The sequence below is a fragment of the Hydra vulgaris genome, chromosome 13, assembly GCF_038396675.1.
Source record: "Hydra vulgaris chromosome 13, alternate assembly HydraT2T_AEP".
Lineage (NCBI taxonomy): Eukaryota > Metazoa > Cnidaria > Hydrozoa > Anthoathecata > Hydridae > Hydra > Hydra vulgaris.
This window is the reverse complement of record NC_088932.1, coordinates 42870001-42895327: the sequence shown is the minus strand read 5'-3', so window position 1 is coordinate 42895327 and position 25327 is coordinate 42870001. Positions and strand designations below refer to the sequence as shown.

The following is a 25327-nucleotide window of genomic DNA, read 5'->3' as shown; positions in this document are numbered from 1 at the left end:
ATACTTACCAAAAAACTTTATAAATGGTTTATAATTGTATTCTAAGAATGTTTGTTAAATAAATAATCAAAATTGATTTCAAAATACATAAAAACTATGAAAAAATAAGTAAGCTAATAAAATATTAATAGGATATCTCCTATAAAAAAAAGCAAACAGAAAATGTTTAAAATTCCACTTATGTGTGAAATATTATACTAATTTGTGTATGCATTGGTGACTCTGTAATTTAATTTTTGGTGTAAATTGAAATTTATTAATTTGAACATTAACTTTCGATGAATCTTGAATGACAATTGGTGTTAAAAACTGAAAATCTACTTTCTACTAATATATCACTACTCTGTTTTAAGAACATTGAGCATTCTATTTTGTAGAATGCATTTAAAATTATTCATTAAGTCTGCACAGTACTATATTCTTCTTTTTTAATTTTTATTTTGCTTTAGATGATATAAAATTATATTATTTATATTTTGTGGCATTTAGATGTTGGTTATCAATTAGGAACAAGTAATAATATTGAATACCTTGTTTTGCAAGTTCATTATAATAACTTTATTTCAGGTGTGTTGTTAAATTTCATTTTTTATATGTATTATATTTATATATTATTGTTACATTACATCTAAATATTTAAAACTTATTCAAGTTTTAGAAAACATTTCAAAGAAATAGTGATTTATATAATAAATTACAATAACTTTTATTGAACAAATACTTTTATTTGTGTATTTTATTATTTTTACTTTAATTTTGCGTACTTTCATTTACTTGTAGTGTTGCCTATTGCCATTTAAAAATGTAAATTTTTTTTTGTTTATTTGAATACTGGGTTCTAGAATAATAATTTTTGAAATACTTTAAAAATAACATTAACATACTAATTAGGGATTGTAATACTGGTTATCGGTTTACTGGTTTACCGGTTAATACCTAAATTTGGTTAAAGTTTTTTACCTGTAAATATTTGTAATTTACCGATTAATCAAGCTTTTTGCTATGTTAGAATTGTTTTAATTCCTAATTGCTGAATATTTTTATATAATAAAGAACGTACTATAAATATTAAATAAATTATTTATTTTCTTGTCAATAGATTAAAAATATAAAAGTGTAAAGCATTCTTTTGCTTGAACTTAATGCTTGAGTAAACTTAACGACTCAAATTAAACAATGTTTGAAATAGTTTGTTTTGCAAACTTTTTATTGTTAATGAAAATTATTTTTTTTAATTTCGTTTTAAAAATTGTTTTAAACACCTTTTAATGGATAAAAGTTCAATTTGCAATTACTATAATCGTACAGAAATAAGAGATATAGCCATATGTAAAGAATTAAAACATCAGGTGGAAGTACTAGTGGTTTACATTCCGATCAAGAGTCAACATAAAACTAATGTGTTAAAAAAAAATATAGAAAAATACACAAAAGAACTGGCAATTGCAATAGCATCAAAAATTACTTCTTTTATCAAAAAAAAAGACGAATCTCTGGAAGCTGTACTTTCAAGAATGCACAAGATGGCATTCCTTTCAATTAATTTTGGACATCTGAGGATTTAAACATGTTACTAAAAACATACATAGGGTACATAGAGTTACCAAAATCGCCTAAAACCATTCACAAAAAAGTAATGGATTATGCTGATAAAATAATGAAAGAAGTTGTAAAGGAAATTTCACAGAATAAGCTCTATAAAAAAGCTTATAGTCTTACCACAGATGAATGGAAATCAAATAAAAACCACCAGTATTTAAATATTATTATTCGTGGTAATGATGGTAATTTTTGGAACTTCGGTTTGACTTGGATTCATGGATCCGCACCTGCTGAGGTATATGCAGAACTAATTGAAAAGAAGCTTAAAGAGTTTAATTTAGCTTTGTCAAATATTGTGTGCATAATATCAGACAGAGCCGCCATAAACAAGAGAACGGTAAAGTTACTTAATAAAAACCATCAGTTATGTATCGTACGTGACCTACAATTAACAATCATAAAAGTACTTTATTATATTAGTTCAACAGATGTACAAGATGTTAATGAACATGATGGTAATGTATTACTTAATGTTGATTCTGATTCTGATTATTCGGAAATTGAACTTGAAAATTTTGAAGTAGACCACAAAGATATCGACACTACCCAACTTGTTCTACAAAACGCAGAGCTAAATTCTTTAATTACAAAAATTCGAAAAGTTGTAAAACTTTTCAGAAAATCACTAATCAAAAATGATAAACTACTGGAAAAATAAGTTGAAGAAACTGTTGGTAAAGGACTTTCTTTAATTTTAGACTGTAAAACTTGATGGAGTAGTTTATTAGGCATGCTGAAAGATTTTTAAAATTTAAAGATGCTATTCGAAAAAGTCTGATAGATTAATAAATTAAAATTGATTTTAATGAAAAAGAAGTAAAGTTACTACAAAATATAATATCAAGCTTGCAACCTATCAGATTGGCCGTTGAAACATTCTGTATTGAAAAGATTAATTTATATGAAGCCAACCTTACATTTAAATTTATGTAAAACCAGTTAAGCAACCAATATACTTTTTTAAGAAATGCAAAAAATGATTTAATAAGTTGTATTAAAGAAAGAAGAATGATTTTTAAACGTGTTGCACTATAAAACAGACCTTGATGCTATTTTTTTTTGTTAAAGACAACTATGGCATTTTTAATATCAGCAGTAAAGGCGTAATTATTAAAACTGTTGACAAATTATTATTGTTGAAAATATTTTTACAATACAATGATGCGGAATCTGGTGAGAGTATTCAAAGACACCTAAATAAATCAGATTCGAATTTAAATAACAACCTCATTACTGTTAAACCAAGTGCTGATTTTTCTATAAACAAAAAACTTCATTCTTTTTTTAAAAAACAAATGGACAAGAATAAAGGAATAACTGTTTTAGAAGAAAGTAACACAAAAGGTTTGAAAGAAGTTATAAAAAAAGAGTTGGAGTACTTTCGCAAGAAAATATACAAGGGAAGTACATTCAAATAGTTTTTAACTATTTGATGACCATTCGTCCAACAAGTGTTGAACCTGAAAAAGTATTTTCAGGAGCTCAAATTACTGGTAATCAAAAAGTCGGTAAATTTACAAACCCTAATACTAATTAAGCTTTTTTTTAATGTCAAAGAAGACTAATAAAAAATATGGGGGGTAAAAAAAATTATTATAACATTATGAAGTTAAAGTCTTTTCTGTAAGGTAATGCTACTTTGACATGTGGGTAACATTGAAATGTATTAGATTAAATGCTTTTGCCAGTCACCTGTTGATTATTGCTTAAATTAATTCAACAGATGTTGTAGCCAGATGTAAATGAACATATATAACTATTTTTATCCACATAGTAGTAAATGTAAATAGCAACACAATACGAAGGGCATAAGTTAAACATAACTTAATTTCTAGTTTTTTTGTTGATGAAAAACTTTAGTTAAAATATACATAAAACAATAAATAATATCATTTTTACATGTGCTTTTATGATGCTGTCTCTAAATACTAAGCATTTAAAATTTTTTTGTAGTTTTTTTTTTAATACATATTTCAGTTTTGGGGTAACACTAACAGGAATGCTCAAGTCACCCATTGGACCAAGAATCAAGCAAAAGTTGGTGGAATGTTATACATCTGATGAACCTTCCACAATTATATAAAATGGAGTCAAATAAAGCAAACCCTAAATTAAAAGATTAATTCTAAAAAAAAAAAATACCAATACATCAAATGTCAACATATCTAAAAACCGACAAAAAGTTAAAATCCACACCTAACAATGTTGCATACTATTGGTAAGAACAAAGCATCAAAAAACTGAAAATGTAAAAAATTATCTTGTTGTTTCTGAAATTAAACTAAACACTAAAAAATTTGTAACGAAAAAATCCAACAAAAATTACAGCGCTGTGGGATTTTGTCATAATCAGATATTGAGTCATTAATGTGATGTAGAGCTTAATAGTTCCTAGAAAAAAAAGTTTTCATCATAAATTAGCATACTTTTTTATATTTTTAAGTAGACACTATCAGAACTGATTATGATTGGTAAACATAAAAATATTGCATACCAAATTTAGTTAGTCACAGCTAAAAAAAAAAAAATATTTTTTAAAGATGTGTCAATGTTATCCCACTTTACCTTATGTATTTTAATTTATTGTTATTTGTTTCTTTTTTCCTTTTACTTGTAATAAAAAATATTTGTTAGAATAATAATGGTCAAGAAACATGCTAATTATTTTGTGGAGCAAATTTTAGTGGCACAAGATACAACACCTTTAAAAACACTAATAAATATTTTTAAATTAATTTTAATTTTGGATTTATTTGTATATTGGTGATAGCTGACTTTCAGTATAATTTGAAGTCATAAGTTATTTGTATTTATTATTATTATTATATCGAAGAAGTTTTTTTAATAATTCTAGAATCTTATCATGATTTTGTATTAAGTTGAAAATTGAATTTTATTATTAAAAATTATTATTAAAACTTGAACAAATTAAGAAAGCTTTTGTGTCTAAGTGTTATAGATATGCTGTGATTACTACAACCATTATAAAATTTATTATTTTTTTATACAGAGCAATAATTAAGTGATGCAAAATATGCATTACTTTTTAGTAAAAAAAATCTACAAAGCAAAAGTTACAAAATAATAACAGGAATATAAAAAAAAAGGAAAAAAAAAAAAGAAAAAAACTGTATAATGGAGCTAGGTATTAGGTACCAGCAATTTTTGGTATTAAGTTGCTTTAAGCTGGAGTAGATAAGTTATAAAAAAATAAGAATTAACTCAAAAATAAAAAAATCTAAAGTTAACTAGTAGCCATCTCATTTGAAAAATAAGTTTGAAAAATCAACATAAATAAACGGCTTTGAAGATGCCATTTTTTTTTAGAATCATAAAGAAACGTGTCATTAAAAATAAGTAAACCTAAACATAAAAACATTCCAGGGAAGTAAACCTAAACATGAAAACATTCCAGGGTTTATTATTATTATTATTTTTGCATTAAGTTAAAGTTTTCAAGCTAAAAAATGTTTATTTTTTTTTAAATTGAAAACAAAAATATATGAAATTTTTTTTGTTAACTGTAATCTAAATCCAAATAAGTTGCAACATTTAAAATCATGTTTTTTTATAAATTTTTTATTTACATAATTTAGTCTAAATATATGAATTTTATGTAAAACATTTTTACAAGACCCAAGCATGTCTAAAAAATTATAAAAATTATAAAATAAATTATTTTCGATGTAATTATTTCGATTTTATGAAATAATTTTTGGTGTAATTAAAAAAAGTAGTTTTTCTAAGTAGCAGTTTAAAGTAGTTTTAATTGTTAGAAAAGTTTTAAAATTTTTTAAAATTATACATATTAAAGCATACAAACTTTAAATATGTAGAAATTTATTTCTATCATTGAATAAGATTACTTTTAAAAATGTATTCAAAACAACATTAAATAGTTTACTCATGTGATTAAGTAAGAAAAAGTATTTTTACAAACGATTTAAAAATATTTTTAAAAAGAGCTTGTGAATCAACAGCATCAATCATTAACTAAAATAATGCTATCATTACAATATTTTAAATTAAACTAAACTGGTAACTAGGTTGGATTAGCAGTTGTACTGATTATAGTAAGATTCATACTTAGTCTTAATTACAATGTGCTTAAAGTTATGAAAAAACTCAACAATTAAAATATCTTAAACATTAGAAATTTCAGTTTCACTAATAAATTAAATAGCAAATATGTAATAACAAAAATATTGAGTAGTCCATTCAAATGCTTTGTCTAAAAGGATTCTTAATAAAATAATATTTGTAATGATGTTGATGCATATATTGGCCCTTCCTATTTTACCATTTTTATCAAAATTAAAATTTAACTTATAAGAAGTTACAAAATTAATATAAAATTTAAAAAATAAAATAAATCTTTAAATAATCTAGTACAACTTTTATTCTTATATCTGAAAATATTATATTTATTTGAAAGCATTTAAAACTCATGATGATGATGATGATGATGATGATGATGATGATGATGATGATGATGATGATGATGATGATGATGATGATGATGATGATGATGATGATGATGATGATGATGATGATGATAATGATGATGATGATGATGATGATGACAATGATGCTGATGATGATGATGAAGATGATGATGATGGTGATGATGATGATGATGATGATGATGATGATAATGATCATCATCATCATTATCATCTTCTTCCTCTTTTTCTTCTTCAATTTCTTCATTACCATACTTATTGTACTTGCTAAATAATACTTATATTAAAAAAACATAGGCAAATGTAAATATAAACTTTAAAAATAAGTTAAAATGTATAACACATTAAATGAAGTTGAGAATCTAATTCGAGTCATTAAATGACAAAAAAACATCCAAAGAGAGTAAAAAAAAAAGGTAATGTAAAAAAAAAAAAAAATTAAGTTTAAAACTTGTTAAGCCAAAAAAAAAATTGAGAAAAATAAAACTTGATTCCAAAATTAAAAATTCGAGAGGAAATAAATCTAAAATTTTTTAGATTTTATTAATTTAGCTTTTTGATAATTAACTTCAAATATAAAAAAAACAAACATTAAATATAATGAAAATCAAATGAACAAAACAAGAAATAAAAAAACAACTAAAGTTTTGTGTGAAAAGTAAGGAACATAATATAAAATGAGAATTAATCAGTGGGGTAGTAAAATAAATGTAGACAACTTCATTGGTGCAATAGTAATGGCGTATTGGTGCTACATATAGTTTACTAGTGGTGTATGTACTTTAGCTTTAGGTTTGATATAAGGCGTTTTGATGTGTTTGATGAAAATGATGATTTGATTTAAAAAGAATTTTTAAAAGTGCATTTCTTTGTTAATCTGAAGAAACATTTTTTTAAACAAGAAACAAAGTTTTATTAAGATTTTAAAATTTTTAGAAACAAAATTTTATTAAACTTTTAAAAATTAAATGAAAACTTATTTTGTATTTAATGTAATTTTAAATAATACATTTTACATATTTTTTTATATAAAAAAAGTATTAAAAATAAAAATAAAAATAAAAAATTAAATTAATTGCTTTTTATATTTTAGAAAATCAAAAAGACGAATCTGGTGTTTTAATAAGCTATACTTCTAATCCACCGAAGTTTCTTGGTGGAATTTTCATATTCAATCCACGGGTTACCTCTAAGTCATCATTAAAAGGTAGCTTTATTTTAATTTGAGAGTTTTATGTCCTGCTGCCTAAGATTCACTTTCTAAGCAAAGTCTAGAAGTATTGAACTTCCTGTTTTCAATACTATTTAATATCTGTCATGTCTATAGTGGTATCTATTTTTGTCTGTCATATAGTTAGAGGTGTCTAAGTTACTATGTTAGCTCACCAATAATTTATTATATATGTATGTTTGTGGTCTGTCTGAACCTCTGGCATGGTGTTCACTCATCTGTAAGCTGCTAATTTTATGTTTGTGTTTTGTCTGAACCTCTGTGAGTTAGTATATGTATGTTTGTAAGTTACTTCACCTGGTTAGTTAATGTTAGTTCACCTGTAAATTGCTATATGCATGTTTGTGTTCTGCATGAATCTCTGGTGTGGTGTTAGCTCAACCCTGAGTCACTTAATGTACGTTTGTCCCTAATGTAATAAGTCCCTAGTGTAGTGTTAGCACATTTAACACTGAGTATGTTCTTATGAATATACTCAACAAAGTATGTTCTTTGTGAACCTCTGGTTTTCACTGTGGATCAGGTATCAAAAAAGCTGGTCAAAATATGAAACCATTGTTTGATTTTTCATGGCAAATATGTTTTAAGGTTATTGATTGAGAATTTGCTGAAAAAAATAAAAAAAAAAAAAATAGTGGATCTGATAGAGCACACATAAATGTTAAAAAATTATTTTAATTGTTTATTTATACTTGGTTTTAAGGGTTTTTTTAGGCCATAAATTAGGTATTTGAGAAAAAAATTTCCATATTCGGCAACTGGTGTATCTGATAAATCTGAATTTAAAAGATCTATGTTATACATATAAACTTTATTTACTCGATATTTAGTTCAGTTTTTAATAAATTTTATTTTAATAAAAATATATAAAAGGCCTTGTTAAGAGATTGTATTTTAACAGAACTTTGATATTTACATCATTTAAAGTTAAATTGCATCATAAACATATTTTAAAGTACCGAGTTGTAATTAAATTAAATTTTAAACTGTGTTAAAAATCATTTAAACCAATGTAACAAAAATTTCTGGTAAAATTTAAATTCCGTATTTGTAAAATATTAGATTATAAAATATTATAAATGTTATAATTTATTTCTTAAGACAATCTTATATTTAATGAAATCTTTTGTTTATCACAATTTATTTATTGTATTTTTATGTATTTAATGTAATATTTTAAATAGAGATTATAAACAATTTATTGATAGATTTTATCAGTTACCAATAAGATATTCATTAATGTAATATAGGTTCATAAATAAATTACTACATGTAATATAGGTTCATAAATAAATTAACACATTTTTTTTACTGTATGAATACTTTTAATACACTAAAAATACAATTTTAATTATTGACTGATGCATTATTATGTATGTATTTATTTATTAATTCTTTTTTTAAAATACTTAAATTACTTGTATGTATTATTTATTAACTCTTTTTTTAAAATACTTGAATTAATTACTTGTATGAATTTATTTTTTAATTCTTTTTTTAAAATACTTAAATTAATTACTTGTATTTATTTGTTTACCAATTCTTTTTTTTAAATACTTAAAAGCTTTTAAAAACATCTGCACAGAGTATGTTTAATGCTTGTGTTTTGATTTATGTGTAATTTTTTAAAAGTTTATTTACTAACTTTTTTAACGAAAAATGTTTCTTAATATTATTGTCATTAAAAAAATAATTAAATATCCAGTGTAAAATATAAAACAAGAAAAAAAATAAGGGAAAACAATCATTTCTTGAAGATTAGAAAATGGTAATAGTGGTGTGGGAATCACTGTCTTTTTCTAACTTAATCATCTCACTGTTTAGAAGAAGGCGTTGTTTCTGTCCTTTTCCACTTTTAGTATTCTTTATAATACTTCTAGGCATCGATTATAATTAAAGTTGTACAAATGTATGATTGAGTCAATATCTCTTAATTAAATTTTGACTAAAGTATCCAAAAATGTTAAACATAAACCATCACCATCGCCTACCTGTTTCAACATATCTTTCACAAATATTTATGGTCTTTAAAGTAACATTTCACTAGTTGAATCTTAACCCTTGCAGAATTCACCAGACTTACTTGCTCTTTGTGAGACTAATTTAAATTTAGCTGTTTTTTTTTCTTCGAATCTTATTATTAATACTCCAATATACACATTCTTGGCTGAGGCATATACTTACACATTAATTCTCCTAAAACTGATGTGTAACTATATATACAAAAGCCAAGCAAGTAAAGTTCTTGAGAATTTTGAAAATTCTTCAACAATGTCATTAACAAAGGTATGTTGAACATTCCATCACTAATTCATAGATCTAATCTTATTACCTCTCCCTATTTGCTATATTTACCTTTTCCTATTAATTCAACTTTTGAATCTAATAGTTGTACTCTTCCTACCATTCCAGTTGAACAGGTTAATTCATTGTTAAACATCCAAACTCTGGCTTCCATTGCTTAAGTTATTTCTTGATTAAACGCTTCTACAGTTTGTGGTCCAGGCAACATTTCTATCACAGCCTTAAAAAATTGTTCTTCAGAACTCTCTTCAATTCTCTCTAACGAAACAAAAAAAACTATAATGACAATGATAATAATGAATAGCAAGAATAAATGATATGAGTTATTAAATGAAATAATATGTGAGAGAATAAGCAAATGAGTTGGCATCAGGATTAAGGAGATATGGTCAAAAAGCTGAGAATGAGAAAAAAATAATAATAGGCAACAAAAATGGTAATGAACATAAAGCTAACGAAATGAAAAAACTACATCAATAAAATATAAAGAACCTAAAAAAAAAGTATAGTATATAATGAAGAAGTATATAATGCAAGATAGATTAATGTACTAAATATAGAGAAAAAAAAAAATAAACATCTTAATTAAGTCATAAAAAAATAACATGTTAATTACATCACAGCTAAAACTATAACTATAAAGTTTAAATAAATTGTTATATGTTAAGTTTTTTGATTTCTTATCATTCTCTTTAATTACTTTTTGATTAATGTGAAAAAAAGGTTTAAATTAAAAAGAAATTACAATAGAGCTTTTTTGTATGTTTTACGTTGTTTTTTTTACTATTATTATTTTCTGTTATTGTATTTAACTACATCTTTTCTTTTGACTTTTTTTTTTTTCCTTTTCTATTTTTTCCTTTTCTATTTTTCCTTTCTTGTTATTTAATCTTTACACTTATTTAAAGTATATTCTTGTAAATAATATATAAGCATTGTAATGAAAAGAAATAAAAAAATTAAATTTATTAAAAATTTTACAGATGGTGGTAACATAAATAGTGGCAATAGCACAGATATTGTTATTGATATGGAGTTAGAATGTACATATCATGGTGATCCAATTATAGCATTTGCATATACTGGTTACAGCTTTAATAGAGGTAATTGCCTTTGATCATTAGAACCAATAAAAAACTTGAACATTTTGCTTTTCAACAATTGCTTTTCATTTTAAAAATAAGTAATTAAAAACAAGTATGCACAGTAAAAAATAGAGCGCTAACATAATGTTTACATAACGGTAAGTGAAAAATTTAGCATTATAAACAGAACTTTTTTGTGTGTGAAATATATTGATTGGTTGATTGAGTTTTCATTTTGTTGATAAAAAACACATTTTCTAAAAGTTTATAGTTATAATATCTTATATTATTAATATTAGATATTTTATAGTATTATAATGTAAACTAATAAAGTGTTTTTAAATTTTATTTGAATATTTCTTGAATATTTTAAAATTCCCTCATTGTTTGTTTATATATTAATTATTAATTGTTATATGTGCTTATAGATAACAATTGTATATATTATATATATAGAAAGGTTGCTTTGTTTACATTCTAAAGTGCATGCACAAAAAATGACAGGCAAAACATTTGAGCTAAAGCAAAGTAAGCAAAAGTTATGGTGTGAAGTTTGTACAAGTAACCTGAATAAAAAAAAGTCTTACACTAAAGTAGACCAGAGCATTAAAATGTGTCAAATTTTGTTAACCAGTATCAAAAAATAATTTGCCAATTTTTAAAAGTAAAAGAAATTATAATTAACAGGATATACTTCTATTGATCTATTCTTTTATCAATCCAGCTTAGTTATAGGAAAAACCAAGAATTCATATTGAGCTCATTATGAGTCATTACTCATTAACAAAAGCCAAGATAAAATTACAGAAAAATCAAGTTTCACTCAAATAGTTTATGAAATTTCATCAAAATCAGCTTAATACTATAGAAAATTTGTCTAAAAATTAAAAGAATAACACTTCTTGGAAAATCCACAGGGCTGAACTGCATCTGTTTATAAAATGAGGTGTAAATATTGATAGCTCCTCACAGGTCTTTATAAATCAAATGATGTAATATTCTGAAATTGTTTGCTATATTCCAACAGATTATAATCTTAAAATAGAAAGTATTACAAAATGCAAATTTTTGAATGCAATTTTACAACAAATAAATATTTCCATTACTGTTGCAGGTTTGTACATTGAAGTTGATTATCCTAAGTGCAAGTCTAGATGGAATTGAAAAATGAAATTGTCATGGAATGGGTATTTTTAAAATGAAGTTCTCTATAAATATAGAAACAGCTTAGAGTTGTGGAAAGATGACCAAAATTATACACTTAATAAAGATGGTCTACTTAAAACTAATCACCAGTATTACTATCAAATACAACAACAAGTGATGATAACCAAAACAAAATATTGTCTGTTGGAGTAATGGAAACATGACAAATGATAAACTCTGTATCTGAGAAATTCTGTTATATATTTAAAGATAAACTTAAAACAGTTTTTGAAGAAATTACATTGACAAAAATTGTAACAAGAAAATTGAATCCAAATCAACTACAGCTATTCTGCGTGTGTAAATGTTCAATATTTCTTCCTTTGACTGTCCAGTCAAATGGTATCATTACAAGTGTGCTAATACTACTATACCTTAGTCTTCAAATAAAAAATGGTTTTGCTCTACATACATTTTGCAACATTAAGACAATGTAATAAGTTTTTGTGTAACATTACTAAATAAAGTTTAACTTCTTTTTAAATTGGAAAACATATTTTATGATTTGTTGACAAAACTTTTGTCATAAAAGATTTTATAATAATAAATATTCAAATTTTTTAAAATATGTAATTTATTTTTTCTGATCCATAAAAAAATATAAGTTTTAGTTAAATTACATTTAAATTATTTTTTAACTTTCCTTTGAAACAGACTTCTAAATAGCTAAAAAGTTTGATATTATGTATAATGTAGGACTTAAAATAAAAGGAACTCGCTACAAACATGCATGTAATTGTATACAATCCTATATGTACATATGTATATATACATATATATGTACATATGTATGTACATATGTATGTATATATATAATTAGCACTATCTTATATATATATATATATATATATATATATATATATATATATATATATATATATATATATATATATAGATATTTTTTTTTTTTTTTTTTTTTTTAGATTATTCACCTCCTCAAGGCCCGAGGGGGGCCACTACAGTCGAGGAGGCTACTCATTTTTTTGTGTTTTTATTATTTTTTATTTTTTTTATTTTTTAGTTGTTATTCGTGGTGCAACCCTCTCTCAACTCTTTAACTCCGAAACACGAACCTTGCAACCGAGCAAGGCCGCTGCGCGGAGAAACTAAGTTGAGCGCGGTACTTCCAGGGACGTGGTGGGAGTCGAACTCCGAACCTCTCGCTTACAAAGCGAGCGCTCTTACCACTACACCACTACCGCATTATATATATATATATATATATATATATATATATATATGTACATATGTATATATACATATATATGTACATATGTATGTACATATGTATATATATATATATATATATATATATATATATGTACATATGTATATATATGTACATATGTATATATATATATATATATATATATGTACATATGTACATATATACATATATATGTACATATGTATATATACATATATATGTACATATGTATGTATATATGTGTACATATGTATATATACATATATATGTACATATGTATGTACATATGTATGTATATATATATACATATATGTATATGTACATATGTGTATATATGTACATATGTATATATATGTATATATATATATATATATATATATATATATATATATATATATATATATATATATATATATATATATATATATATATATATATATATATATATATATATATATACTATAGCATACTTATGTAAGCACTTGCTCACTTTTTTTGCTTATCTAAACCAATACAGCTATATATATATATATATATATATATATATATATATATATATATATATATATATATATATATATATATATATATATAGCTGTATTGGTTATATATATATATATATATATATATATACATATATGTATATATATATATATATATATACATATATGTATATATATATATATATATATTTATATATATATGTATATATATATATATATGTATATATATATATATATATATATATATATATATATATATATATATGTACATATGTATATATATGTACATATGTATATATATGTACATATGTATAGATATGTACATATGTATATATATGTACATATGTATAAATATGTACATATGTATATATATATATATATATATATATATATATATATATATATATATATATATATATATATATATATATATATATACTATAGCATACTTATGTGAGCACTTTTTTTGCTTATCTAAATCAATACAGCTTTTTTTTTAAAAAAAGAAAACGAAGAATACGGAAAAGATTGCTACCCCATCTCAAACCCTCAGTTAATGTAGCAGCACTCCACTGCGAGTCAGGCTATTTATCAGTCGATTTATGAACTGAAGCCCCCAGCAGCAGGCTATATCAGTATGATGTCACACTCCTTTCCTAAATCAGCAGTGTAAGATATATATGTGTATATGTTTATATATATATACATATATATATCCATATTTATATATATATATCCATATATATATACGTATATACTGTATATACATATATATATATGTGTGTGTGTGTGTGTGTGTGTGTGTGTGTGTGTACATATGTTCTGTATGTTTCCCAAGGTTCTGTATTAGGGCTATTGCTTTTCTTTATTTTTATAAATGATCTTAATATCTCTCTAAAATTTTCAACGGCTTACCATTTTGCTGACGACACCAATTTACTCATAAGAAATAAATCATTAAAAAATTAACAAACATATTAATCATGATTTATCCAACCTTCCTCAATGGCTGTGCTCGAACAAACCAAGTCATAATACTAACAAAACTGAACTCATTATTTTCAAATCAAGTCAATCTAAAATGTATAAAAACCTTAACTTTAGATTAAGTTGTATAGATCAAATGGGATACTAGCCAAAATCTGCCACTATGTCAATTATGAACCTCTACCTAATATATACCATGCAATTTTTGTATCACATCTTAAATATGCCTGTCAGAGTTAGAGAGAATACAAGTCTAATGCTTTTTTAAGATTATGTAATCTACAAAACAAAGCTTTAAAAATAATATTCTTTCAATAATATCATTCTAACTCTGACATCCTTTACTTTCTATCAAAAATACTCAAATTATGTGATCTTGTTTATCTATTAAATTGTCTATTTGTCTGGAATCATAAGCAAGTAAACCTCCCTCCGTTGTTCTCCAATTTTTTTACCACTAAAAAAAGTTCTATTTATTATCTTCGATCTTTTAATAACTTTAAATTATCTATCCTAAATTGCTGTTCAGTAAAATATGGTGATAATTCTATTACAAACCAATGCATAAAATCCTGGAATAATTTACCTTATCATTTTCAATCACTCAACTATATTTCACCATTTAAAAGCCGTCTTTTTGACTATTTGATAAAAAAATACTCTTATTAAAATGTTAGACTTGTAATAGATTATTATTACTGTTGTTATTAGTATTATTATATGTGATAATATTACTTACATTTTCTTTGCATTATTATTACAGCCAATATTACTTAATAAAATTGTTTAATATTTATATGTGATATTTTTTAATATTAATATTGTTATTAATATTGTTAATTTTATTGTTGTTATTGTTATTATTATTATTATTGTTGTTGTTATTATAATTACTAATATAATCATTATTATTGTCATTGTTATATTTGATAGTATTATTGATATTATTATAATCCTCTTCGTTTAATTTACTTTATATGACTGCTATTATTAACTGGTGTTTACCTTAGATTAGTACTCGTACTATTAGTAAACAACCATGAAATGTAAACTTTTATTTCAGAATATATATTGTTATTGTTGTTGATATTGTTATATATAGAAATATATGTATATATATATATATATATATATATATATATATATATATATATATATATATATATATATATACATATATACATATATACATATATATATATATACATATATATATATATATATATATATATATATATATATATATATATATATATATATATATATATATATATGCATATATATATACATATATGGAATATGTTTGTTTTGTTTATTGTGTTGGAATGTTTGTTTATTGGAATTAATTGGAATTAATTGAAGTTAATTGGAATATTATTGGAATGTTTGTTTTGCTTATTGTGTTTTAACTAATCCCTTGAAATTATTCATAGAACATGTATCATTACAAAAAGGCTAACCTATAATTGACATTTTCATTAAAGTTAAACCATGCTTTAAGTTAAGGTTGTTGTCAAGATATGGTTTTTAATAAGTTTGGAGTTTTTTGTACTATATCCATCCATAGAAACTTCTAAAATTTCCTTGAGGAATGCAAGATATACCTAAGCTGGTTATTTTTGTAATGTTATCTTTTTTATAATGATCTTTTTGAAAAGTTTGAAGAGTATGATACTTTTATACATAACTATAGTCAAAACCATTTGATATTACACTCAACAAATAATGCATGCTGCATAATGGTATTTACATGTTATAAAATATAAAAATCTAGCATTATGTTTTTTGAAAATATAACAGGTATTTTTTTCACTTTCTGGTTTATAATAATTCATAAACAAATTAAAAAATATTGTGGACAAAATATTGTTTAGGTTTAACTTCTGCTTACATAACTCGAAATGGTGATAGGTATTTAATTGGCCAACTTAATGCCCTTCATCTACAGGTAAGAAATTAATTTTTCCCATAATTTATATATTCTTATACTCATTATTTTGATAAATTGTTTTTACTTGAACAATTTTTTTTTTAGGGTTTTACCATGATTCCTAAAGGAAATAGATCTTTGATTCATAGCTTAGATATATTGGTAATTTTTATTAAAATATTGTTATCATATGCCATGATGTCATGTATTTTATGATTAATATATCTCACATTTTATGATTATAAATCTCATATTTTATGATTAAAATATCTTACATCTTATGATTAATATATCTTGCATCTTATGATTAATATCTCATACATTATGATATCTAAATATAGTATATCTCACAAGTTAGAAATAGTCATATTTGCAGAGAATTCCAAACCTTCCCAAACAATGCAGTGATGAATTTCTTTTCTATTTAGCGTATCTGGTGTTTATAGTTTTATATATTTTTTTAATGTTTATTAGTTGTGAATAAAAGTTTACGCTTTTTATTTTTTTTATTTTTCTAGTTTAATTTTTAGTTTTAACTTAATAGCAAGTAGTTTAGAAATTTAATATTATAAGTTTAGTGTTAAACTAACTTATTAAATAGTTTATTATTTTAACATGAGCAACTTTCAAATGCAGCAAATAATTAAAAATGCTAATGTTGTTATTAGGCATGCAATTTATATATGCAACAGTTAATTAAAAATACCACAATGTTATTATAGATATGCAACTTATATATGCAATGATAAATTAAAACACTGTAGTGTTGTATTAATTTTAATACAAAGTAAGTTTATGTTTATAAGTTCTAATAACTTACCAAGTTGTAAGGGAAAGTTATTAGAACTTATGAAATAAACTTCTTTGTTGTATGTCACTGCAAACACATTTTAATGACAGAATTTGCTTGAAAGGTGTGTTTATATTATTTTTTCTCTCTAGTTTTTTTTTTTTATTATTATGTCATAGCAAACGCTAGTATTTTTTTCTATTTCCCACTATTTTAACAACACTTTGGTCTTTGAGGGATTATTTCCTAAAAAGATATATTTGCAATAAAGATTCAGGTTCAATAATTGTGTATAATGGTATAATGAACCAATAATTGTTTTTATAAACTATTATTCAAGAAAGCAATAGAAACAGACTTAAAACTATTAGTATCCAAATTTTATGGTAGATATAGAAACTATTTTTTTCAGTAGGGTGGTGCTCCTAGCCTTTCAACAACCTTAAAAAATTTTGAAATCAATCAAATGACAAATCTACCTTGGTGTGCTTAATCATAAGATTTAGGTCCAATCCAAAACAGGTGGGCCTAAATGGACCTAGATGGAACTAGGTGGACAGGAAATTAGTTACTATAAGAATTAAAGGCATTTATCACTTAAAAGATGTTCTTTGAAACACTTTGCAGTTTTTTTTTAAATAGTTTTTTTTTTTGAATGTTATAATTAATAAAAATTAGATTCTAATGTTATATTTTCTATTACCTAAAACGAAATAATTTTTTATGTGCATCTATATTTTTGTGCAGTACTGTAAAAATATATGGGTCAAAAGTTTAGACAAGAGTTTTTCAGCTATTGTTTGTTATGAATTTACCAATAATAATAATTAAGTTAAAGAAAATAAACAGGAAATTAAAATTCAAACTTACATAATTGCACTTTTTAATACTAAATTAAGACAGATGATTTTCTTTATGATGGTTTCTGGTTTGATATTTTTTGTATCTTTACTTGGATCTCTAAAATAATCTCCTTGATTCATGCAGGTATGGATTTATTTCTTTGGTTAACTCATTTGGTCAATTCAAAGTTATTCTAAAATTTTTGTCTAGCTGCTATTTCTAGTTCTAATTATTTAGTTAGTAGACTACTTAGTTTTGTATTTTATCTAAGATGTTTCTAGAATTCTAATTCTTTAACATTGTCATTAAAAAGAACAAGTGGAACATTCCATCTCTTCCTATCATCCCAGAGAAACAGTTTAATTAGTTGTTAGACATACTAATTAATCTGGTTTTGGTTGCTTGAGTTATTTCTTATTTAAACTCTTTTACAGCTTGTCGTCCTGACAACATTTTTGTCACAGTCTTACAAAGGTGTTTACCAGATCTCTCTTTAATACTCTCTAAACTATTTAATAATTATTTAGCTGAATTTTGTTCTCCTGCATCTAATTGGTTGTTTGTTGGGTCCAGTTTTTAAAAACTCTAGAGATTGCTACGACCCAATCTTTTTTCTTTATCCAGTTTTTTTTCCTTGCACATCATTACTTTGGAATTCTCTGGTTTAAATGTTTTTCTTATTCACACAGTATTTTAGTACAGGTACAGTACAGGTTTTTAAGTTTTCTGTCAAATATTTTCTTGTACTTTAATTATCTTCTCTGCTTTCTTTTAAATCTTAACTTAATAGATATTCTTTCAACTCCCGAAAAATAGATAGATCTTAGATCCCAACATAACTTCATAGATGCATCAGGTTGCAACCTTGTTTTTAACTTTAACAGTAGTTGCAACCTTGTTGTTTAAAAAAACAAAAACAAAAAAACATTTAAATAATAACAATTGTTTAAATGTTTTCATAAGTTGTTTTGTAAGAATAAGAATTTTTAATCTTATAAAATAACTTACTATTATGTTTATTTGTAAGTCATCTGTCTATTGATTTTGATTATTTTTTTGATTTTTAGTAAACTTGTTATAAAAATATAAAATCCAGGCTAAATGTGAAAAATGAAAAACCAAGTTGAGTGATATAGTTCTATTTCCACATGAATATCATTTAGCCCAGTTTTTACTATGTAGTGTTTGGCACATAGTTCACATTTTAACATCAGATTGAGAATTTTTATTTTTGCCACTTAGCTAAGATTTTATATTCAGTCTTGGTCTCTTGAATTTAAAAATGGTGAGTAAATGATTGATCAGATAGAAAAATTTTAAAATACTAACAAGTATTTTATGAGATATGATGATATAAGTTGACAGCATAAATTTTTTTTTAGGCTGCTCATACCATCTTTAATGTAAATAATACTGAGTTTTTAAGAATTAGGTATGTTTACAGTTTTATATGTATGTATATGAATATGTATGTATGTATGCATGCATGTATGTATGTATGTATGTATGTATGTATGTATGTATGTATGTATGTATGTATGTATGTATGTATGTATGTATGTATGTATGTATGTATGTATTTATGTATATATGTATGTATGTATGTATGTATGTATGTATGAATGTATGTATGTATGTATGTATGTATGTATGTATGTTTATAAAGAAATTCTTTAATAAAATTTTCATAATGCTGTAAAATGGCCATAAAAGTTGTCTAGATTTATCTTTATCTTTTGGTTCCTCATTCTGTTCATTCAAAAATCAATTTCCATCAATCATCATTTATCATGTAATAATATCAATAATAACAGTTTATATAAATTTTTAAACTATTAGTTAATTTTTTTATAAAACTTATATAAATAACACTATGTAACAAATTTTCACTCTCGTTCTGTTCCTGGGTTGAAGTGTGTTTTCCTAACCCGTTAGGTCTAGAACAGAAAGCAAATCGCTGTTATTCCATAAAAACTTTGCTTCTGTGACCGGTACAATGAAATTTGGAAAATTGCATGTTTTCGAGAAAATTCTCGATTTGCTTTCAATGCCGAGCTTTCTCCTATAATATTTTTGAACTCTTTGAACATTGAAATTTCAATGCTTTAGATCTAGTTCATTTCAAAAGGGATACCATCCATGGTACTATTAGTACTCTGATTTTTTACAGCTGTTGTCAGAATCAGCCTCTTTGATTGAGAGCTACCACAGAGTTTGGGAAACCTGACTACCAGCTGGCCTCAGAACCATAAAACTGAGTTTTAGAGCTGTACCCTCATTGGGAGATAATAGAATGAGTTGCCTAGTCATAAAAAGAGAGACACAAGCAAAACCAATGCAGTGAGTCAAGAAGATTCGGCAATCAACATCCTAAACTGGAAACAATATGTTATAAATATATCTATGCTAGCCTAATAGATAAAGAAAGGGTGCGAAGCTGATCAACAGATAGAATCTGTTTACCCTTTAACTTGTCATTCAGCAAAATAACATACTTTTACTGTATCTGTTCCTGCATACCTTGAAAACTTTTATTCATCTAATTTCCTACACTTTAACTTTGGAACTCTCTTCCATTTTCATTGTTTAAAAACAGATAGCTTGTGCAAAAAGCTGTCTATGCAAGCTGCATGCTTGGCATACCATGCACCTTCAACAGGAGCTTTATTCAGCTTGTGCACTCACTATTTCCTATATAAATATATATATATTTATATATATATACCTACACACAAACATACATGCATATTTATATATACACTTACAAACAAACTTTTAATTTTACCTTAACTGTTAAACGACTTCCGCCCAATAATTATCTAAAACACAAATATAAAGTGTAATAATCAAACTGTAACGTTTTAATAATCAAACTGTAACAAAATTTACTTTTTACTACTAGCCTGATGATTGTGGTAACACATGAAACTCTGAGTAGTAATATTATAAATATTTGCAAATAGCTAATTCTGCGAGTAACAGTAACATTTATTTTATATATATATGTATATATATATACATATATATGTAATTCATTTCTCAAAAAATAGTTATAATAAATCCCCTTTTAAAAATATGTTTAAAAAAAAGGAAACAATTCTAAAGAATTCTTTTTATAATAGTGTCAACATATTTCACAAATGTGTGGAAATTAGAAGTAGTTAAAGGTATCCCAAAGTGCTGAGATAAGTTGTGTTTATATTAAAAAGAATGTTTTAAAAAAAATGTTTAGGCTGAATTTTTTTTGATTAAAACAAAATAATAAACGTATACCAAGAAAAACCAACTTTGTTGTTTTACTCGAAACTCGCCGTCTTTAAAATGTACACTGCAATCTGCAGACTTTATATTTTATTCAAGCGCATTTAATTCCAAAGAGTTTCAGTATTAAAAATGATGTCAATAGGATTTTTTTTCTTTAAAATCCAATTTTTTTTTAAAAAAAAATCAAATTTTTTTTTTTTTGAATCAGTATTTATTGTTTTATTTGTTTTTCAAAATAAACATTTATCATCAATCATATGACTTTCTTATAAATTTTAAAGGATGCTAAACATAAGAATGGTTTTTTATAGAGCGCAAAAACTAAATAAAATTAAGATATTTATGGTACACTCTTGTATAATAATATATTGTATAATATAATAAGTATATAAAAAAAAACTTGGTCACCTTATTATATATTCTAAACCTTTTTATTTTTATGTAAATAATGTGAACTTTTTTTTTGTTTAAGTTTTTTTTAACGGTTTATCACTATTGTTCTTCCATCGAAATGACATTTTACAAATTCTTAAATTTTAAATTCATAGTTTTGGAAAATGACATTTATTAGAGATATTTGCCAAATTCTTTAATTTTTCAGTTAGAAAATATTGATAATTAAGTCAATTTAGTGCAAGTTGATAAATTTTGATGATTTGCATATGGATCTCCATGCTGATATTCGAACCCTTAAAAAAAAAGACAAAGAATTCCTGTATGGCAAAAAAAAATAAAAAAATTTACTATCGTAGCAGATATGAAAAGTTGAATTTTGATATTGCTAAGCACCAAAATTGAATTGTTTTAATTTTAACACTGAACAATGGTGTAAATGTGGATATTGTAAAACTATGCCACTTGAGAAAGAATGTCTTTATTGCATTGAAATAAAAGAAATAAATCGCTTCAGGTATTACAAATTAAGTAACATTATTTAAAACATAAATTAATGTACGCGGTATTAAAAATAATAATACTAATAACAAATTTTTTGTACATTATGGAGTAAAACTAAAAATCTGTTTTTCTTGGTATAGTTGGTATACTAATACATATTTTGTTTTAATCAAAATAATTCCGCTTAATCATTTTTTTAAAATATTCTCTTTAATATGAACACAACTTATCTCAGCACATTGAGATCCTTTTAAACACATAAAGTAAAAAAAGCTTTATTTTTTTAAAGATCAGAAATGTATAGCAGAGAAAAGAAGTTTTATGGCTGGTTGCATTAAATGTCACTGAAAAGTATTCATTTAATGTCTCTTAATATTACCTCTTGCACATTATGTTCTGTTAACTTTCTTAAAGGTACATCAGTGTGCTGCGCCTTAAATGGGATAAGTTAGAGTGTTTAGCTAAGCAGTAGTATGTCCTCTCAAAGGTTTGAACTGTTCAAATTAAACATAAACTAATTTTAAACCGAACCATTTGAACTGCACTGTAACTAAGTAAGCCTAAATAAAAATTAAACATAAAAAATGAATATTTACTAACCGTGTAACGTAAATTAAATGTAAAACAAACATTTTCAATAAACCATGTAAATTAAATCATATATAAGCTGAATATAAAACAAAGAGCTGCACCACACCATAAACACTTAATTCAATTATAAACAAAAGCTAGAACAGATAATCTTAATAAACCATATAAAATTAAAATAAATATAAACTAGAGAAATAATTAACAACATCACTAAACTGTATAAAAATTTTTTTTTATATAACAAATAGTTACAGTAAACCATATTGGTTAGAACTAAATATAAACTAAATACTAAAAGAATAATTTTATTAAAATGTATATATTAATTTAAATATAAAATGAATATAAAATGAGTGACTTGAATAAACCATATAAATTGAACTGAGTAGAAAATAAATATAAAACTAATTATTTTACTAATAACCGTATAAATCAAACTAAATTAATTTTAAAACAAATATTTGTACTAAATCGCACAAAATTTAGTTATAATATTAATTTAAAATGAAGAATTGCGTTACACCATATAAGCCTAATGTAAACTTAACATAAAACAAACAATTTTATTAAACCATATAAACTATAAATGTAAAACAAGAAGCCGCATCACACTGCCTTGATTTTTGCTCTGCAGCCAGAGCAAAAATCAAGGCAGTGTGATGCAGTGTGTGAAGGCAGTGTGACACTCCAACTTTAATGATCACAAAGTATGTATAATTGTGTCATGATTTTGGCTTCTAAAATAAAATACATATAGAGCAAGCAAAAAAATTTATTAAGTAATAAAATGGGTATAACATTCCCTCTTTCTTTTCTTAATTACCTGTTCTAGTATTTCTAGAACATTAATACTTTTTCTAATATAATCAATTACTTCTTTTCTCTCTAGTATTTACAGCTAAATATGTTTCACTAGTGACTAGACTTGATTGCTCTAGTTGCAAACTTTATATAGAAGCAATAGACAAACTTAAATATCTGAAATATTTTATACATATTTTTAATGCGAAATATATTTTTTTTCGAAATGTGAAATTTTTTTTGGTGACAATTCAAAAATAAAATAACTAAAGAAATTCTTTAGAAATTTATAATAAAAAAAATTTTTAATTTATTTAATTATAATTTACTTTTATATAGTAGTAGGTGACTAATCAAATTCTTTAGTAACCAATAATGAAAAAAAAAAGTTCTATAATTTGAAGAAAAAAAGAATTTTTAGATTTCTTATTAAAATTCTACATACATACATGCATACAATAGTGATCAAAAATTTAGACTCAGAATAAAACTAACAGTTTCTTAGCAATTTGTGATTTAAAAAAATGCCTTTGTTTTTTATTATTTTTATTTTATTTTTTTAATGTTGTATACCAAATCTCTTTAAAATTAAACGGGCTTGAATAAATTATGAAGTTGTAGATTACGGCAAATATTTTAAAAATTTAAAAACATGCTAACATGAAGACGCAAGCTTTGAGTAAAACTACAAAGTTAGTTTTTCTTGGAATACGTTTATTATTTTGCTTTAATCAAAAAAATTCAGTCTAAACATTTTTTTTAGCATTCTCTTTAATATGAACATAACTTGTCTCAGGACTTTGAGATACTTTAAGACACTTATGACTTCCTGTAATTTAATTCTTGGTATAAATTGAATAGATCATTCATGAATTAATTTGATCATTCATTTCTGATTAGTTTTTTGTCAAATGAAAAAAATTTGTAAAGTAATTTTCTAAACTAAAAATTATAATAAACATTTTTACAAAAAATGTTCATCACAATTTTTTTCGCTTGATGTTTTTTATAAAATGATGATTATTTTTGAAGTTTTTATATGATTTTGCTTCTTTTGAGACCCAGCATGATATACTTTTGAAAAAGTATTTTATGATAATTATAGGGACCCGACTGATGTTATTAAAAATTTTTAGGGGTAGCTCAAGACCCTAAAAATTTCAAAAAAAAAATTTTTTAGGGTCTTGAGCTACCCCTAAAAAATTTTTTTTTCAAAATTTTTCAATCCTAGTATTATTTTATTATATAAAACGCATTGTGGTTTTAAGGGCCACCCTAAATAAATGGCCAATTCCATAGTTCAGTGACGCATCATGCGGAGAGATTTTTTTTAATAGAAATTTTTTATAACTCAAAAATAATTTTTTAATACTCTAAATCTATCTTGAATTAAAATTTTATAATATAAACTAAACACAATTGTATTAACATAACACTGCTACATAGCAAAAATTAAAACATGAGTTCAGTGACGCAACGCGGAAAAAAGTGTTTTTTTATCAGCATACTTTTAAATGGAGTTTTCGCTGAAATTTTAATTCTTGCTTGACTTATTAGATTTTTTTGTTGTAATTTATTCATTTGGCAAAAAGGTAGTCATAAAAAAAGCCACAAACAATAAAG

The 25327-nt window shown here is 24.2% G+C and overlaps 1 protein-coding gene across 1 annotated transcript in view; it reads left to right on the top strand.

Moving 5' to 3' along the window:
* The window catches only part of LOC100212200 (peptidyl-glycine alpha-amidating monooxygenase), a 68890-nt gene that overhangs the window by 10056 nt on the left and 33507 nt on the right, over positions 1-25327 (top strand). Inside the window, exons 5-10 of the mRNA XM_065816567.1 lie at positions 490-567; positions 7159-7272; positions 10584-10703; positions 16463-16536; positions 16624-16680; positions 19534-19583. Coding sequence (XP_065672639.1) covers positions 490-567; positions 7159-7272; positions 10584-10703; positions 16463-16536; positions 16624-16680; positions 19534-19583 — 493 coding nt within the window. The remainder of the gene's footprint in view (positions 1-489; positions 568-7158; positions 7273-10583; positions 10704-16462; positions 16537-16623; positions 16681-19533; positions 19584-25327) is intronic.